The sequence below is a fragment of the Muscardinus avellanarius genome, assembly GCF_963383645.1.
Source record: "Muscardinus avellanarius genome assembly, chromosome: 1".
Lineage (NCBI taxonomy): Eukaryota > Metazoa > Chordata > Mammalia > Rodentia > Gliridae > Muscardinus > Muscardinus avellanarius.
In genome coordinates this window covers 238,917,530-238,932,102 of record NC_137786.1, presented here as the reverse complement: position 1 = coordinate 238,932,102, position 14,573 = coordinate 238,917,530, and the positions used below count along the sequence as shown (strand labels likewise).

Genomic DNA, 14,573 nt, shown 5'->3' with positions numbered 1-14,573 from the left:
CCTCTTGCCTTTGTGGGCCTTGGTCGCTATCCGGTGCCTGGGCAGACCCAGGTTTGCAGGGCGAGGGCAGCCCTGTGGGGAGGAATTTGCAGGAAGAACAACGGGTGGTGCTGGCTCATCCTCCTGGTGCACCAGCGCTGCTGGGAGCCGTCCTCATCGAAGCCAGGCTGGCTTGGGTCCCGAGTCGCTGCCCAGAAACTGGCCTCCGCGGGTCTGCCAGTGTCCTGAAGCCCCACCGCAGAGCTGGCTGCCAGTCAGGAGGGGCAGGCAGGGCTGCGCCCACCGCCACACCCACCCCCCTTGTCCGCAGCGTCTTTGAGGCCTGCCACGCCATCATCCCCCCACTGCCATTCTACATGGGCTGTGTCTTTGACCACTGCCACATAACTGACCTGGAGGTGGTGTGCTCCAGCCTGGAGCTGTACGCGACGCTGTGTGCGGCCCAAGGCGTCTGCATAGACTGGAGGGGCCAGACCAACAACTCCTGCCGTGAGTGCCAGCCTGGCTGCCAACCGGTCTCGGTTGTCCGGGGCCCAGAAGCACTGGGCAGGCAATCCGGGTGGGCTTCCTGGAGGGGGAAAAGGAAGAGGAGGAGGAGGAGGCACACAAGGCAGCCTCCCTGTGGCCCTAGGGCACTGGGTGCCAGTAGTTGTGGGCGGTAGTGGTGGAGCCTGGGTTGCGGGTGGCCACTGGCAGCCACTGATGGCTACCGAGGGGTGCTGGTGCTTGGTGGGCGGGTGCTCAGTGTGGCCTTTCCCTCCCCACAGCCTTTGTCTGCCCTGCTGGCAAGGTGTACCGGGCCTGCGGCAAGCCCGACCCGCCCTACTGCCACGGCAAGGACAGCACCAGCTTCCTGTAGGTGCCCACACCCCTCCCGCCGACGGGCCAGAGCACCCTGGGGCCTCCCCGGTGACCCCGGGCCCGGGGACTCAGCCCACCCTTGCTCCCACAGGGCCCTCCCGGAGGCCGGCCCCATCACAGAAGGCTGCTTCTGTCCGGACAGTATGATGCTTTTCAGCACAGACGTGCCAGTCTGTGTGCCCGCCGACTGCCGCAGTACGTCCCCCCCGCTGGCTCGGGTGGGCAGGGCGCTGCGGGGTCTTGCCCTGCCCGTCCCATGGCTGCCCCATGGTGACCTCTGAACTCTTCCCCTGCAGGGTGCCAGGGCCTCCACGGGGAGCCGGTGGAGGTGAGCGGCCGTCCTTGAGCCCTAGGAGCCTAAGGCAGGAGGCTCCTGGAATGCAGGGCTGGAAATGGCCTGTGGGGCTGGGGCTGGGGGTTCCTCTCAGTGCCAGAGGCTCAGAGGACCAGCCGGCCGCACCCCATGGAACTCAGGACGCCCCCTCCTCAAGGCCCAACCCCTGAGCTCTACCTGCGCCGGAAGCCCCTCCCCACTGTCCCGCATGCGGCTTCACGTTGCGGGTGGCCGCCTGGCTCAGCTGCCCTGGAGCTCACGTGAGCTGCTGGCGGAGCTCACGCCGCCCTCCCCTGCAGCTGGGCCGCACCATCAGCGCTGACTGCCAGGAGTGCACCTGCGAGGAGAGCACGCTGACCATGTCCTGCCGCAGACAGCCCTGCCCGATGCCCCCCGCCTGTCCCACGGCCGGCTTCGTGCCTGTGCCTGTGGCCCTGAAGCCTGGCCAGTGCTGTCCCGAGTACCACTGCGGTGAGCCCTGGTGGGGTGGGGATGGGCTGCTGTCCACACCTGGAGTGGGTGGGGCAGGCTGACTCGGCTGGGGTCACCATGTCCTACTTGGGGCCGGCCAGCTGGGCACCGTGCGAGGCACTGCGGAGGCCGCTCCCTCCCAGGCTGCACCCCTCTGGTGCCCCCAGCAGGTGGTCTCTGGGGACTCTAGGGGTGAGGGAAGGCAGGGCTCCTCTGTCCAGGGGTCAGGAGTCTGCTCCCGGGCCTCCTGGGCTGGCAGCGCTCCCGGGGGAGGGATGGGCTCTTGGGTGGGTGGGAGTGAGTCCCTGACCACTCACCTCTCCCACCCCACAGTATGCAACCGCAGCTACTGCCCGGAGACCCTGGACTGTCCCAAGGGCTCCCACCTGACCCTCACCCAGGAGAAGGGGGCCTGCTGCCCGAGCCAAAAGTGCAGTGAGTGCCCCTGCCCCTTGCTCTGGCCATGCTGGACCGCAGGCAGGGCCCAGGCCTGGGACTTCCCAGGGCACCGCTGGACGGAGCCATGGCTTGTCTGACGTTGGCCATTGCTCGGGGCCTGTCCAGAAGGCACGGTGGCCAGGAGGCTGTGAGCCGGGGCGGGCGGGTGGGTGGATGGGTGGCAGAGCCCCCGGGTCCTGCACGGCTGGTGTCGCAGCCTGTGTGTTTCTTGACAGGCCCAACAGCGTGCAATGTCAACGGGACGCTTTACCAGGTAAGAACCAGCTGACACTCAGATGCCCCCAGCCCCAGGGCCCGAGTGTCCTGGGCCAGCCCCTGGGGGTCAGGCCACCTGCAGAGCAGCAGAGCTCTGAGCCCCTGCAGATCCCTGGTGCAAAGTTCCCTGCCCAGGCCGGGGACCGAGTGTGTGGACACAGCCCACAGCTCGGCGCGGCTGAGGACCCAGGGCCCCCAGGGGCGCCAATATCTGGCAGCTGGGCCGGCAAGGTTTCCAGCGGCCTGCCACCATCGACACCCTCCTGAGTGGAGCAGTCTCCCAGGGGGCCTCTGAGTGTGTGGCATGAGGGACCACCCCCTAAGTGCCGGCTGGACAGGTAGGCAGGCCGCGGCAATCGGCCCAGTTGGAGCCCACTGATGCCTGGCCCGGCTTTCCCAGCCCGGGGCCGTGGTCTCCTCTGGTCCCTGTGAGACCTGCAGGTGCGAGGCGCCCAGCAGCCCCGAGTCAGGCAGCTTCATGGTCAACTGTGAGACGCAGATGTGTGACAGAGACTGTCCCGTGGTGAGTAGCGGCCCACTCCTGCCCACCCTCCCCACCACCAACCCGAGCTCAGGCCGCATGCCCCTCCCCCAGGGCTTCGAGTACCAGGTCCCGAGCGGACAGTGCTGCGGACAGTGCGTGCAAGTGAATTGCTCTCTGAACACCAGCAGCAGCCCGGCCCGCCTCCTCCAGGTGACTGCTGCAGCAGGGGCCCTGGGCCCAGGCTTGGGCTCCTGGGAGGACAGCTATGGGCGCCAGACAGGCTGGGGTAAAGCCGCCGCCCCGTCACAGGAGCTCTCGGGCCCAGGCGCAGGTCCCCACCTGCGGATCTGGAGGGCATGGGGTCAGAGAGTCCTGAGGGGGCAGGCCCTGGGAGCACTGCGCAGGTGTGGTACTAGGGGTGCTAGGCTGAGCATGCAGAGTCCTAGGGATACTGATAGACAGGCCGCGTGGGCAGGGTCCTGGGCACTGGGGCTCTTGGGACGCTCTCTGTCAGGCACCCACATGGGCAATTCCGGGGTCTCCCCGGAAGCCCACAGGCTGGGGGCCGGCGGGCCGGTGAGGTGGGCGCCCCAGGGGAGGACACTCACTGAGGCTGGGCCTCCTTTCAGCCTGGCGAGTCCTGGTCAGATCCTGGGAACCACTGTGTGACCCACAAGTGTGAGAGGTACCAAGACGGGCTTGTGGTGGTGACCACAAAGAAGGAGTGCCCCCCGCTCAGCTGTCCTCGGGTAAGCTCTGGCCTCCGCCTCCCCCTTGCTAGCTGGGGCCTCTCCTGCAGACGAGGGGCCTGCCGGGCCAGCAGAGCATTCGGCCTCCTCGGAGGTCCACTCTCGCTGAGCTTGGCCCCATCTCTGGGGCCTGCTGAGCCGCCTCTGGGCACTCACAGCATCCCTTGGTTGGGACAGGATCAGGCCCAGCAAAGCACGGATGGCTGCTGCCTCTTCTGTCCCCCCGCCTGGAACGGTAAGCGGCCGCGTCCTCCGGGCAGACCGGGTTCTGGCCTTGGAGACCCAGGAAGCTGCTGGGCAGCTGCTGACCTCTGCCCTCTCTTCTGTCCCCCCAGAGTCGACTTGCGCCCTGCGCCACAGGACCCAGACCATCCGGCAGGGGGGCTGCAGCTCCGGCGGGCCCGTGCGTCTGTCTTACTGTCAGGGCAACTGCGGCAACACCACCTCCATGTATGTATGGGACCGGGAGGAGTGCACAGACGTGGTCGGCAGTGGGGTGCAGTCAGGCCCCCAGGGCTCAGGGTGCTGCCAGATGAAAAACAACCTGGAGGGGACAGAGAGAGCCGAGGGCCTCGGAGGGAGCCGCGGTGGGCCACGCCTCATCAGCAACTTGCTGAGGCCGGTTCTGTCTCTTCCCACCGCTAGGACACGTGCTAGCATAATGGCCGCCAAAATTAGCCCTGGCAGGAGCATTTGCCCCAAACAGTTGGCACAGGAGTCAGCACAACCCAGCCACAGGGCTCCCGGCGCACCCTGGCGATGCCCCGGCCCGCTGCGGCGTCCACTGGGGCTTGGGGAGGGTCGGGCAGTGCCTGGCGCTGAGTGGCTGTGCCCGCAGGTATTCGCTGGAAGCCAATGCCGTGGAGCACACCTGCAAATGCTGCCAGGAGCTGCGGACCTCGCAGAGGAACGTGACCCTGCACTGCGCCGACGGCTCCAGCCGGGACTTCAGCTACACCCAGGTGGAGGAGTGCGGCTGTGCGGGCCAGCACTGCCACTCGCCGCAGGACGCCAGCTCCTCTGAGTCCCCAGAGTCGGAGTCCAGGCAGAGATAACAGGAGAGCCGGGAGTCAGGGCGCAGGAGCCGGGAGGGGCTGCCCAGGCCCGCCCGGTGAGCCGGCTGGTGTCCCCGACCCCAGCTCCGAGGCCGGGGGAGCATGTGCCCTCGCCAAGGTGACCAGAGTCCTGGACACGCTGTCCGACCACCACTTCCTTTTCCTTTCCAAGGGGAGCTCTGATCCCGAGCTGCGTGGGGAGGTGGGGAGGCCCTTATCCACGTGCAGCCCCTGCCCAGGAACACGGGGGCAGCGGGGCTCCAGCCTGCTCTCTGGGGGACTTCAGCGTCACACAAGGGTCTCGGCAATGACGGTCACTTGGACCTGGGGATCGGCTGCTTGGCCGCACTCCTCCCTCGGCCGCCTGTGCCCCTCTTCTTGGGAGATGGCCCAACTGTTTCGTAAATACACTTGGAGCATTTTGCGATTTGTGGACTCTGTGTTTTTTAACTTGTCCATTTATCCAAGAATCGGTGGTATCAGGCCGGGCCCCAGGGGTTCACACCGAGGCCGGCCAACGGGAGCTGGGTGGCCGGGTGAGGACCACCTGCGGGAGCCCTGCTGGTGCCAACTACGGGGAGGGAGAGCGTCCGTGCACTCAGAGAGGACAGCACGGTTGCGGGTCCATCTGAGAGGTCAGTCACCCTGCAGAGCTGCCCTAAGTCAAGGAGGCATGCGGTCAGAGCACGGTGCACGTATGGGGAGTGAATGGCTGAGGGGGCCCAGGCGTGGAGAGAGCATGAGAGAGTGGATGAATGAGAGGGAGAGTGCCTGGGTGAATGAATGAGGGAGGCGAGTGAGAGGGAGCGTGTCGCGCATGCACATGGCTGGCCCTGGAGAGGCCACAGCCCCACAGAGGACCCTCAGACCTTGCAGTGCGGCGGCCTTGGGCCTGCCTCTCCCCTGCTCCTCCCTGTGGCCTCCACCCGCCCGCAGAGCCGCCGGGTTCCCAGGGCCCGGCGGCCTCCTCTGTGGAGGCCCACGCCCCCAGAGACACCTGGCCACACAGCAGTGCTGGGTGTGGTGGTCGGAGCTTCCGGCCCCTCATTCTCAGATGGCAGAAGTTCATGGCGGTGACCGGGCTGAGCCAGGTAGCTTGGGGAAGCCACTGCCCAGACAGGCCTGCGGTCAGCCCTGGGGCCAGGCCACACCCTCCAGTGTCCAGTGGGCTCCAGGCCTGGTCAGGAGAGGAAGGGCACTCAGAGCAGATGCCGGTGGGGTGAGGCGTCAGCCAAATGGACCTCAGAAGACCTCAGCCAGCCAATGCTGGAGGCTGGGCTGGACCACAGAGGCCGGGGGTGGGTGGGCTGCACAGTGCTGGCTGCCCGAGGGCCCCTGGGGCTGAGGATCCTGCCCAGACCTCCCGCCAGCCTAGGCAGAGAGCCCCGGACGCGGGGCAGGAACAGCCAGCAGGGTGGCGTGGTCACACTGCAGCCAGCCGTCCCTGAGCTCCAGGAAGGAGGGACATGGTCTGCAGTCCCAGTCCTTGTCTAACCAAGGGAACCGAGGCCCGGCAAGGTGTCAGGCTGGCGGCTGCAGCATCGTCTCGTGCCCCCGGTCTGTGCAGGAGACTGTTCCAGCCCCGGCACCTGGAGTCCGATGCCCATTGCTCCAACCCCAGGCCTCCCCAGTTTCCAGAACCAGGCTCTGCTGTGCTGAGTCCAGGGTCCGGGTTGGGCAGCGGCAGTACCAAAGTTTTGTTTCCAGGAGTGTGGCCGGGCTTCCTCTGGCCACCATGAGAGCTCAGGCTGAGTCTGGAGCCCCGATCATGGTCTGGGCTGTGTCCTTCTTAGATTGACCGTCCCTTGAGGTCATCCCTGGGGGGACTGCCCAAAGCCTCAGGGCTTTGTGTAAGGGTGAGGCTAGCCCCTTAGAGTTTCCATAGCGAGCCACTGGGCAGAGGCGTGCCCTCTGCCTCGCCCTGCACTTCAAGGCCTGTGCTGGTCCCCACAGGACCTGCCTGGGTGCTGTCTGCAGGGCTGGGAGATCAGGTGGGGAAAAGCAAGGGTCCAGTCCTTGCTGGGCTGCTGGTTTACAAGGGCAGGCCTCATGGTAGGCTGGGGTGCCTGAGTTTCCCCCCAGACCTGGTCAGTGACAGGGACGTCTGCTCCCAGCCGAGTGCACTGCAGAACTGACCTCAGGGCTTGACAACCACCAGAGACCGAGGTGGGGGCAGTTGAGGGGCCTCCCTGGCTGTGACCTTTGGGGGCGGTGGGAGGCACAGTCTGGGCGCTCGGCCAGCCCTGCAGCTCTGCGCTGTGACTGGCTGACCCCACGGACCTCTCAGCCGCTACTGCTGCCCCTAATCGGCACCGCTGCCCCCGGAGCGGATCAGGTGTCTCCGCAAGCCACCTCTTCCTGTTCAGGCAGCGGGGTGGACACCACAGTGACTAATCCTCCACCCCCCAGAGCATTCGCGGACGGGCGTCACCTCCCTGCCTGGAACCGCAGCACAGTAGCCGGAAATAATCAGATCGCATGTCCTGGGCGGAGGGCCACCCTGCCCGCCACAGCCCCAGCCAGATTGTGCAAATCCCCATTTCTGGAAAGAGCCGCAGTGCTGGATGTGGCCCGGAACACCTTGGTGGGTCCCCTGCTCTGCCTGTGGGTGGCCGCCCTCCCCAATCCCCGCCCCCCCAAACCAGAGAAGGGTCAGAATGACCTGTCACAGCTGACGGGAGCAGGAAGAGGCCGTGGGCAGGGCTGGCCCCAGGGTAGGCCTAATCTTGGGGGCCGCCCTTGGAGCACAAACTTGAGTCCTGCCCTCCTTCACACTTGGGGTCCATGCTGGGACAGCCTCTGCCAGATACAGGATCTGGGTGCTTGCAGAGGTGGGGATCAGGTGGGCAGGGACGCAGGGCTCTGGGGGCAGATTGGGCTCTTGGCCTCCTCCTGTTCCCCCGCCCCAGGGTTCTCCTAGCCTGCTCTGACCCCAGGGCAAGGCAGGTGGCCTGAGGCTAGAGTCGGGGCCCTGGGGTCCTGTGGTCATCTTGGGGGTTCAGCAGGAATGACGGGGCAGTGAACCCAGGGAGGGCAGTGGTCAATGGGCCTTCCTCAGGCCGGGCGCTCCTGGATTCCAGCCTGTGGGGCCTCCTGTTGCTCATGACTGCATGGCCCACGGGGGCAGCCCAGAGGAGGGAGAGGCCCCTTCCCCCGGTGCCTCGTGTGCCAGCAGGCAGCCAGAGCAGAGCTGCCCAGAATGTGCCCCCAGCCCCCACACGTTGCTTCCCATGTGGCAGCGGCTCTTCCTCGTCCCAGAGGAGGCCACGCCATGCCTAAGCCCACTAGGCTTTTCCCCTCTTACGCCACAGAGGGAACCTGAGACCTGGGGGCGACCTTGGAAGGCGCAGTCCTGGCCTGGGACGGAGCCACAGCACAGGGACACCAGGCTTGGAGTACAGAAAGCTGTGCACCCGGAGGGCCGCGCCCGCCAGGCACGGGACACGTGGCGCGCTTCCAAGGGGGTGTGACACAGGCTGCCCATCATGCGGCGGCCACCTGGAATCTGAGCGTCCAGGGAGGCCCGGTGAGGGCCCCGTTGAGGGTCCTGATGTGGAGGCTGTGTTCCATCTTCTGATCTCATCTTGCACTGTCCGGGGTGACCTGGTTTACCTACCCTTTATACCTCCCCCAGCCTTTTACCTTTCACAGCTGGCCCACCCATGTCCCTGGTCTGGGGATCCCCGGTCCTTCCCAGACTAGCCACCTTATGTGTGACTGTGGGGTGGGGGAGGCACGGGCTCCTGTGCGGGGTCCCACCTGGGCTTGCCCAGGTTGACCTGTCCCCGCCCGGCTCTCCCGGCCGCAGCCCCTGTCCCCACACACTACGCCATTACACTCAGGCCTGCCAGAGGCTGTAAGGATATAGCTTGAGGGCTGGCGCCCTAATTTGGGCAGAGCCGTCTGGGCAGCCACCCCACTGGCTTCTCCCAGATATCTGGAGGCCCGAGGCTGAGCCTGCCCTAGGCCCAGGGGCCTCTGTCTTTCCCTCGCTCCCAACCCTGAACCTTTCTTTCAGGAAGGCACCCATTCCTGCCTGCTGCTCTGTCAGGCCCCGCACCCTCCCCTGGGGCCTCATGCCTGAGGGCGCTGCAGGAGTGTGCCACGGGGGTCCCCAAGACAGAGTGCAGCACTGACACGGCCGTCACAAAGGTGCCCCTCCTCCAGGGCAAGTGGCCAAGCCCATGCCCCTTTCAGAAGGCCCCACTCCAGGTTGAGGACCAGGTGCCCAACGTGGAGCCAGGCGGTGCAGGAGCGGGCAGCCCCCAGGAGTCCCCAGGCAAGAGGGTGCCTGAGCCTGTGTCCGAGACCCTACCTCCTTGCAGGGTCAAGGGCGGAGTCTGCCCCTCTCCCCCAGGCCCTCGGCAGCACGGGTCCCAGGGCAGTGTCCTCACCTCCAGCTGGGCCTTGGCTGCAGTGACGGCTGGACCAGTTCTGCAGACTTTCTGGAGCGATGGGTGCAAATGCTTGCTCGTTTGCACGTAGGTGTGTGCAGTACTCGCCACAGCACCCCAGCTTAATCAACAGATGTGTCCACCAGGGGATCACGGGGAGGCCTGCCTGCGGGAAGGGTGCCCTCCTCTGGCTGGGTCTCCTCGTCCTGGACAACTGTGCCTTGTTCCCGCACAGCCCATTCCTGAGAGGGGACCCTGGCCGCAGCTCTGAGCTCTGGCAGGCCTCAGCTGGCCACGGGCCAGGCAACTCCTCGTGTCCCCAGCAGCTGTACCTGAGCGGAGCTGGGTGAGAGGCCCGGCTCCCCCAGACACGTCTGCGACCCCCGCCCGAGCTTCCTAACACCCCAGGAACAGCTCGGCACGGTCCACTGACAGCTGGCCTCGGGCACTCTGACCCTCCACCCAGGAGCGTGGACTCACCTCAGGAGCGTTCACTCCACGTCCCCGGTTTGGGTGATATGGCAGGGTCCCCGGAAAGGGTGATGTGGCAGGGTCCCCGGAAAGCCAGAAAACAGGGACTGGAAGACATCGGGGCAGGAAGGTGGGGCAATGGGTCACATCTGTCCCCCGCAAGAGACCGAGACGGGCCCTGCAGAGCAGCTGTGTCTCCCCGTCCCAGTGGCCAGGCCCAGCCTGGGCGTGTCCCCTGGGCTGGGCAGAGGCCTCCTTAACCACGGCGGGAAGCCAGGCCAGGTCAGGTGTGGCAGCTTGGTGGGAAGAGGGGCCCGGGCGTGAATGCCTGACCAGCCTCGGTACCAGGGGCCCCCTAGCACGGGGCCAGCGGGAAGGTGGCCTCGGTCACACCAGGCCCCTCTGCAAACCCTGTGGGCACTGAGTCAACAGCAGGTTCCTGGAGCAGAGGAGGGCCTGTTTGCCCACTGACTCTTGGCACCACACTCGGGACAGGACACGCAGCCCCCGCTCCTGTTTGCTCTCCGTCTTGTCTAATCCTGAGCAAACGCAGTGGCCCTGGGGCCTGCGGCTTGCTTTGTCTTCTCGGCACGCCGCCTGCATCCCCACCCTGCCTGCCGGCACTAGGGCCACCCCACAGCCCGGGCCCATATGGGGGCACCGGGTGGGTGGGGACAAGGAGGCTGGGAGCCTGGCTCGGGCCAGCCGCATCCTCAGGACGCTCACTCCTCCGCTACCTGCTCAGGTGGGCTCCGCCCAGGGCCACCCCCCCTCCAGTCCTCTCCCTCCTCGAGCTGCCCCACATCCACCCTTGCGTCCACGTCCAGGGAGGCTATTGTGATGGCCTCTTTCACCTCCCACCAGCTCGTTCTTCCAGCCAGCTCAGCTCACCGGGGAATTCTGATCTTGATATGATTCTGAATTTACTGGTGAGTTTCAGAAGCGGCGCCCAGCGCTCCTGCGCCCTCTCCCGATTCCCCGGTGCCGCTTCTGCTCCGAGGGTGTTACTATTTGCTCTTTCTCTCTGTATCTAAATATTTTCTCTAACCACTTTAGTTTGAGAAGCATGCCCCTTTGCCCCATAGATATGGGTGCATGTCCCTGCAAACGGGGCAGGGGACGCACCCAGAGGAGCTCACGTCCACACACTGCCGTCCACACGGGTGGCCTCCGTCATCCCAGCCACGTCTGTCCGCGGATCCCAGACCACATGCGTAACTAAGATAGGGCAGGCACAGGAAGGCAGTGTCCTTGTCATTTTGGTTCGCAGCTCCACTTTTACTTTCTACAGGCTTTAAAAAGCAAATGCATAAAATAATTATAAATCTATTATTGGCTACACAAGATTAAAGAGATAACTTGTGACATAAGTAACACAAAAGGGCGAGGTGGTGCACATTTGCAATCCCAGCATTTGGGAGGCTGAGACAGGAGGATCACGGTTCGAGGCCAGCCGCTCAGCTACTTAGGCCCTTTGCAACTCAGTGAGACCCTGTTTCAAAATAAAGAATAAAAAGTCAGGCTGGGAAGCCCGGGCGTGTGGCGCACGCTTGTAATCCCAGCACTCAGGAGGCTGACACAGGAGGATCGCACAGGTTCGAAGCCAGCCTCAGCCACTTAGTGAGGCTCTCAGCAACTTAGTGAGACCCTGATTCCAAAATAAAGTATAAAATAGGTCTGGGAGTATAGCCCAGAGGTAGAAAAGCCCCTGGGTTCCACCTCCAGTACCACAAAAATACAAAACAAAACAAAATCGGGCTGGGGGTGTAGCTTGGAAGTAGAATGCCCCTGGGTTCCACTGCAAAAAAACAAAACAAAACATAGGGCTAGAGGCATAGCTCGGAGGTAGAATGTCCGAGTTCAACCCCCAGTACCACACACACACAAAGGAGATGATGCATCTGTACAGATGTGGAATTCCTGGATGCAATTGAAGTCAAGTTGGTGTCAGTTCAAATTGGACCGTTATAACTAATTATATGTAATCCCCAGTCACCGCAAAGAAAACACCTGTAGGGTATACACAGACAGAAATGAGAAGGCAATCAGAAGCTGTCACTCCAAAAGTCCAACTAAGCACCGAGACTGTGACGGAGCAGGCGAGGAGCGGAGAGACCAGAACGGCAGAAAGCACAGCAGCGGGACGTCATCCTGCGGTGAGCACTTGACGCGGGTGATGGGCTTAAACTTTCAACTGCAAAGGCAGCGATCGGTGGAGCTGATGAAAAGCCCCATGACCTGACTCTGCCCTCCGCACGAGAGGCTCCGTAGAGCTCAACACACACAGGCCGAGAGGGAGGAAGGGAAATCATGCCCCACACGAACCGTAGCCAGAGAGAGCTGGGGTAACCGTACTGTCAGACAAAAGACTCACTAGGTTTCTCAGACAAAGAAAGACATCGTTATGGTTTGGATTTAAGATGCCCTACAACACCTCGTGTGTTAGACAGGCAGCCATGTTCAGAGGTGGGACAAGGCTGGAGGGGTGGCTCCCGGGTGTGGACAGGGCAGTGTCCTTCCCAGGCCGGGCCACCTTAGGCTTCTCTTTCTCACTTGTTTCCTTTCTCTGCCTCCTGCTGCCGTGCTCTGAACTCTGCAGCTGTGACCCAGCCTAACGTGGACTGAAATCTTCACAATTGTGAGCAAATAAAAACCTTCCTCTGGCCGGGCGTGGTGGCGCACGCTTGTGATCCCGGCACTCGAGAGGCGGAGACAGGAGGATCGCGGTTCACGGCCAGCCTCAGCTACTTAGTGAGGCCCTCTGCAACTCAGTGAGACCCTGTTTCAAAATAAAGAATAAGCCGGGCGTGGTGGTGCACGCTTGTAATCCCCGCGCTTGGGAGGCGGAGACAGGAGGATGGGGCAGGTTTGAAGCCAGCCGCGTTGGCTTAAGAGACCCTGTTTCCAAAAATAAGAAAGTATAAAATAGGCCTGGGAGTGTAGCCCGGAGGTAGAAGGGCTTCCAGCCAGTACCACAAAAAAAAAAAAAAAAAAAAAAGAATAAAAAATAGGGCTGGAAGGTATAGCTCAGAGGTAGAATGCCCCTGGGTTCCATCCCAAGAACTGCAAATAAATAAATAAATACCTTCCTCAATGTCTTGTGTGTCGGATATTTCAGTCATATTAGTAAAGATGTAAAAATGCAGACTAGAACAGACATTATATATTGACGGAAGAGTCAGATCAACAAGAAGACCTAACAGCTATAAACATGTATGCACCAAACAGCACTCGAAACATAAGAAGCAAATGCTGACAATAAAATGAAAAGGTAGTTCTATAATAACATTTGGGACTTCGACATCACACTTTTGATAATATGTAGGATCGAGGCGCTAGATAACTAGAAAGCAGACTTCCACAGCATTGAAGCAGTTAGACCATGCAAGATACAGAGCACTCTGCTAACAGGAGAGACATTTTCCTCAGGTACGCAAGCAGCATTCTCCAAGATAAACTACGTATTATGATCCCCAAAAGAGTCATAATAAATTTTAAGACCGAAATCACAGCAAGCGTGTTTTCTTTTTCTTTATTTTTCTGTTAGAACAACTCAGCAAAATAAAATTCTGGTTTATTGTTGGACAACATGGTTCCACACATACATCAAACAGGACAAAAATAAATAAACAGCAACTTCGTGGACAAAAAAAGGAAAAAGAACCCTTTTATCTTTGGCCTTTTTAACCATCTCATACAAACCAGCGACTTACAGTACAGCTTGTACATACACAAAAAAGTTACTGGAATGCTCGGAATAGGATTGTTTTTTGTTCTTTTGCTTTTTTTACAAGGTTTTTTTTTTTCTCCTTTGAGATTATAATGAACATGGTCACACCACAAGTAAAGTCAAAAGTAGGGCAGAGAACGCTCCAAAGGCTGGTTTGGTCATCCGAGATTATTAAAAATGGCTGACCCTAACAATATGTACAAAAATATAAAATGTAAATAAAAATACAAACAATTTTTCCTTTTTTAAAGTACTTTTAAGAAGAAAGCAGGGCCTTGGGAGTTAGGGTTCTTTTTTCCCCCCCTGTTGCAAACTCGCGTTGTGGTTTTGGTTGGGTGGTGGAGAGCGGGTGTCATCTGAGGTGGCGCTGCCCACGGTGGGCGGGCGAGCCTCTCTACTCGAAGGTGACCCCGTTTAGATTCTGAGACGGGAAGTGGAGGGTGAAGAGGTCACGGCGGCCTAGTTTGGTTTAACTTTTCCTTTTTGCTGTCTAGCCATCCGCATCAGTCTTCTGCTTCTTGGCGTCAACATTGTCCTCCTCCTCCTCTTCAGCTGCCCACTTGCCACCTCGGCCTCCTCCTCTTCATCTACATCCTCTTCCTCACCGTCACCTTCCTCCTCCTCCTCACCGCCTTCTTCCCTTCTTCATCTACTCACGGTCAGCCTCCTGTTCCCGTTTTCCTCATCGCGTTCCCATCAGCAGGGCGTCTCTCCCTTCTCTGCCTCCCCCACAACCCCCTTCTCCTCCTCTGAGTCCCTGGTGGTGGTCTCGGAGCTGGTGTCCAGGGCCGCGTCTGACGTGGCGGGCACGCGGGTGAGCCAAAGCAGCCGGATGGGAAGAAAGCGAGATGGGGGACTCAGGCGAGGAAGTTTCTGAGTCTGTGGCGGCGCGCAGGGCGCGAACCCGGGAACAGCGCAAAGATGGCTTTTCAGAGCAGCCAGTCGGGGAGCAGGTGTGTTTTCAGCCAAAGGCGTGAAACCACAAATCAATAATAGGAGGAGAACAAAAGCGCACAGACAGGTGGACACGTAGACATCTGTGTTAGGAGAGGAGACAGGCCTCGAGTCTAACTGCACCCTAAGGAGCTGGGAAAGGAGTAAGGACTGCGCCTGAAGCTGGAAAGCAAGACAAGAAAGTTAGCTCAGTCAAAAATAAAACGGAGAACAGGAAAGCAGAAGGGAAATCAGTGGACCCAAAGGTGGCTCTTTGGAAAGACCCGCAAAATTGACAAACCTTTGGCTAAGAAAAAAGGAGAAGGTTCAAATTACTAAATTTGGAAATAGAAGAGACATCACTACCAACATCACAG

At 61.2% G+C, this 14,573-nt stretch overlaps 2 protein-coding genes across 2 annotated transcripts in view; both read left to right on the top strand.

Annotated features, from left to right (window-relative positions):
• The window catches only part of LOC308261782 (mucin-5B-like), a gene marked incomplete at both ends in the record, with an annotated part of 50,908 nt that extends 36,892 nt beyond the window's left edge, over positions 1-14,016 (top strand). Inside the window, 24 exons of the mRNA XM_080693906.1 lie at positions 311-489; positions 768-855; positions 953-1,056; positions 1,158-1,189; positions 1,495-1,666; positions 2,000-2,101; positions 2,341-2,378; positions 2,781-3,225; positions 3,379-3,440; positions 3,494-3,613; positions 3,791-3,848; positions 3,949-4,063; positions 4,452-4,646; positions 4,753-4,862; positions 5,137-5,256; positions 5,605-5,759; positions 6,462-6,524; positions 6,956-7,382; positions 8,687-9,149; positions 9,298-9,408; positions 9,529-9,663; positions 10,161-10,278; positions 10,361-10,462; positions 13,816-14,016. Coding sequence (XP_080550032.1) covers positions 311-489; positions 768-855; positions 953-1,056; positions 1,158-1,189; positions 1,495-1,666; positions 2,000-2,101; positions 2,341-2,378; positions 2,781-3,225; positions 3,379-3,440; positions 3,494-3,613; positions 3,791-3,848; positions 3,949-4,063; positions 4,452-4,646; positions 4,753-4,862; positions 5,137-5,256; positions 5,605-5,759; positions 6,462-6,524; positions 6,956-7,382; positions 8,687-9,149; positions 9,298-9,408; positions 9,529-9,663; positions 10,161-10,278; positions 10,361-10,462; positions 13,816-14,016 — 3,715 coding nt within the window. The remainder of the gene's footprint in view (positions 1-310; positions 490-767; positions 856-952; positions 1,057-1,157; positions 1,190-1,494; positions 1,667-1,999; positions 2,102-2,340; positions 2,379-2,780; positions 3,226-3,378; positions 3,441-3,493; positions 3,614-3,790; positions 3,849-3,948; positions 4,064-4,451; positions 4,647-4,752; positions 4,863-5,136; positions 5,257-5,604; positions 5,760-6,461; positions 6,525-6,955; positions 7,383-8,686; positions 9,150-9,297; positions 9,409-9,528; positions 9,664-10,160; positions 10,279-10,360; positions 10,463-13,815) is intronic.
• Positions 14,017-14,111: 95 nt separating this feature from the next.
• The window catches only part of LOC308261772 (mucin-5B-like), a gene marked incomplete at both ends in the record, with an annotated part of 37,051 nt that continues 36,589 nt past the window's right edge, over positions 14,112-14,573 (top strand). The window contains one exon of the mRNA XM_080693896.1: positions 14,112-14,216. Coding sequence (XP_080550022.1) covers positions 14,112-14,216 — 105 coding nt within the window. The remainder of the gene's footprint in view (positions 14,217-14,573) is intronic.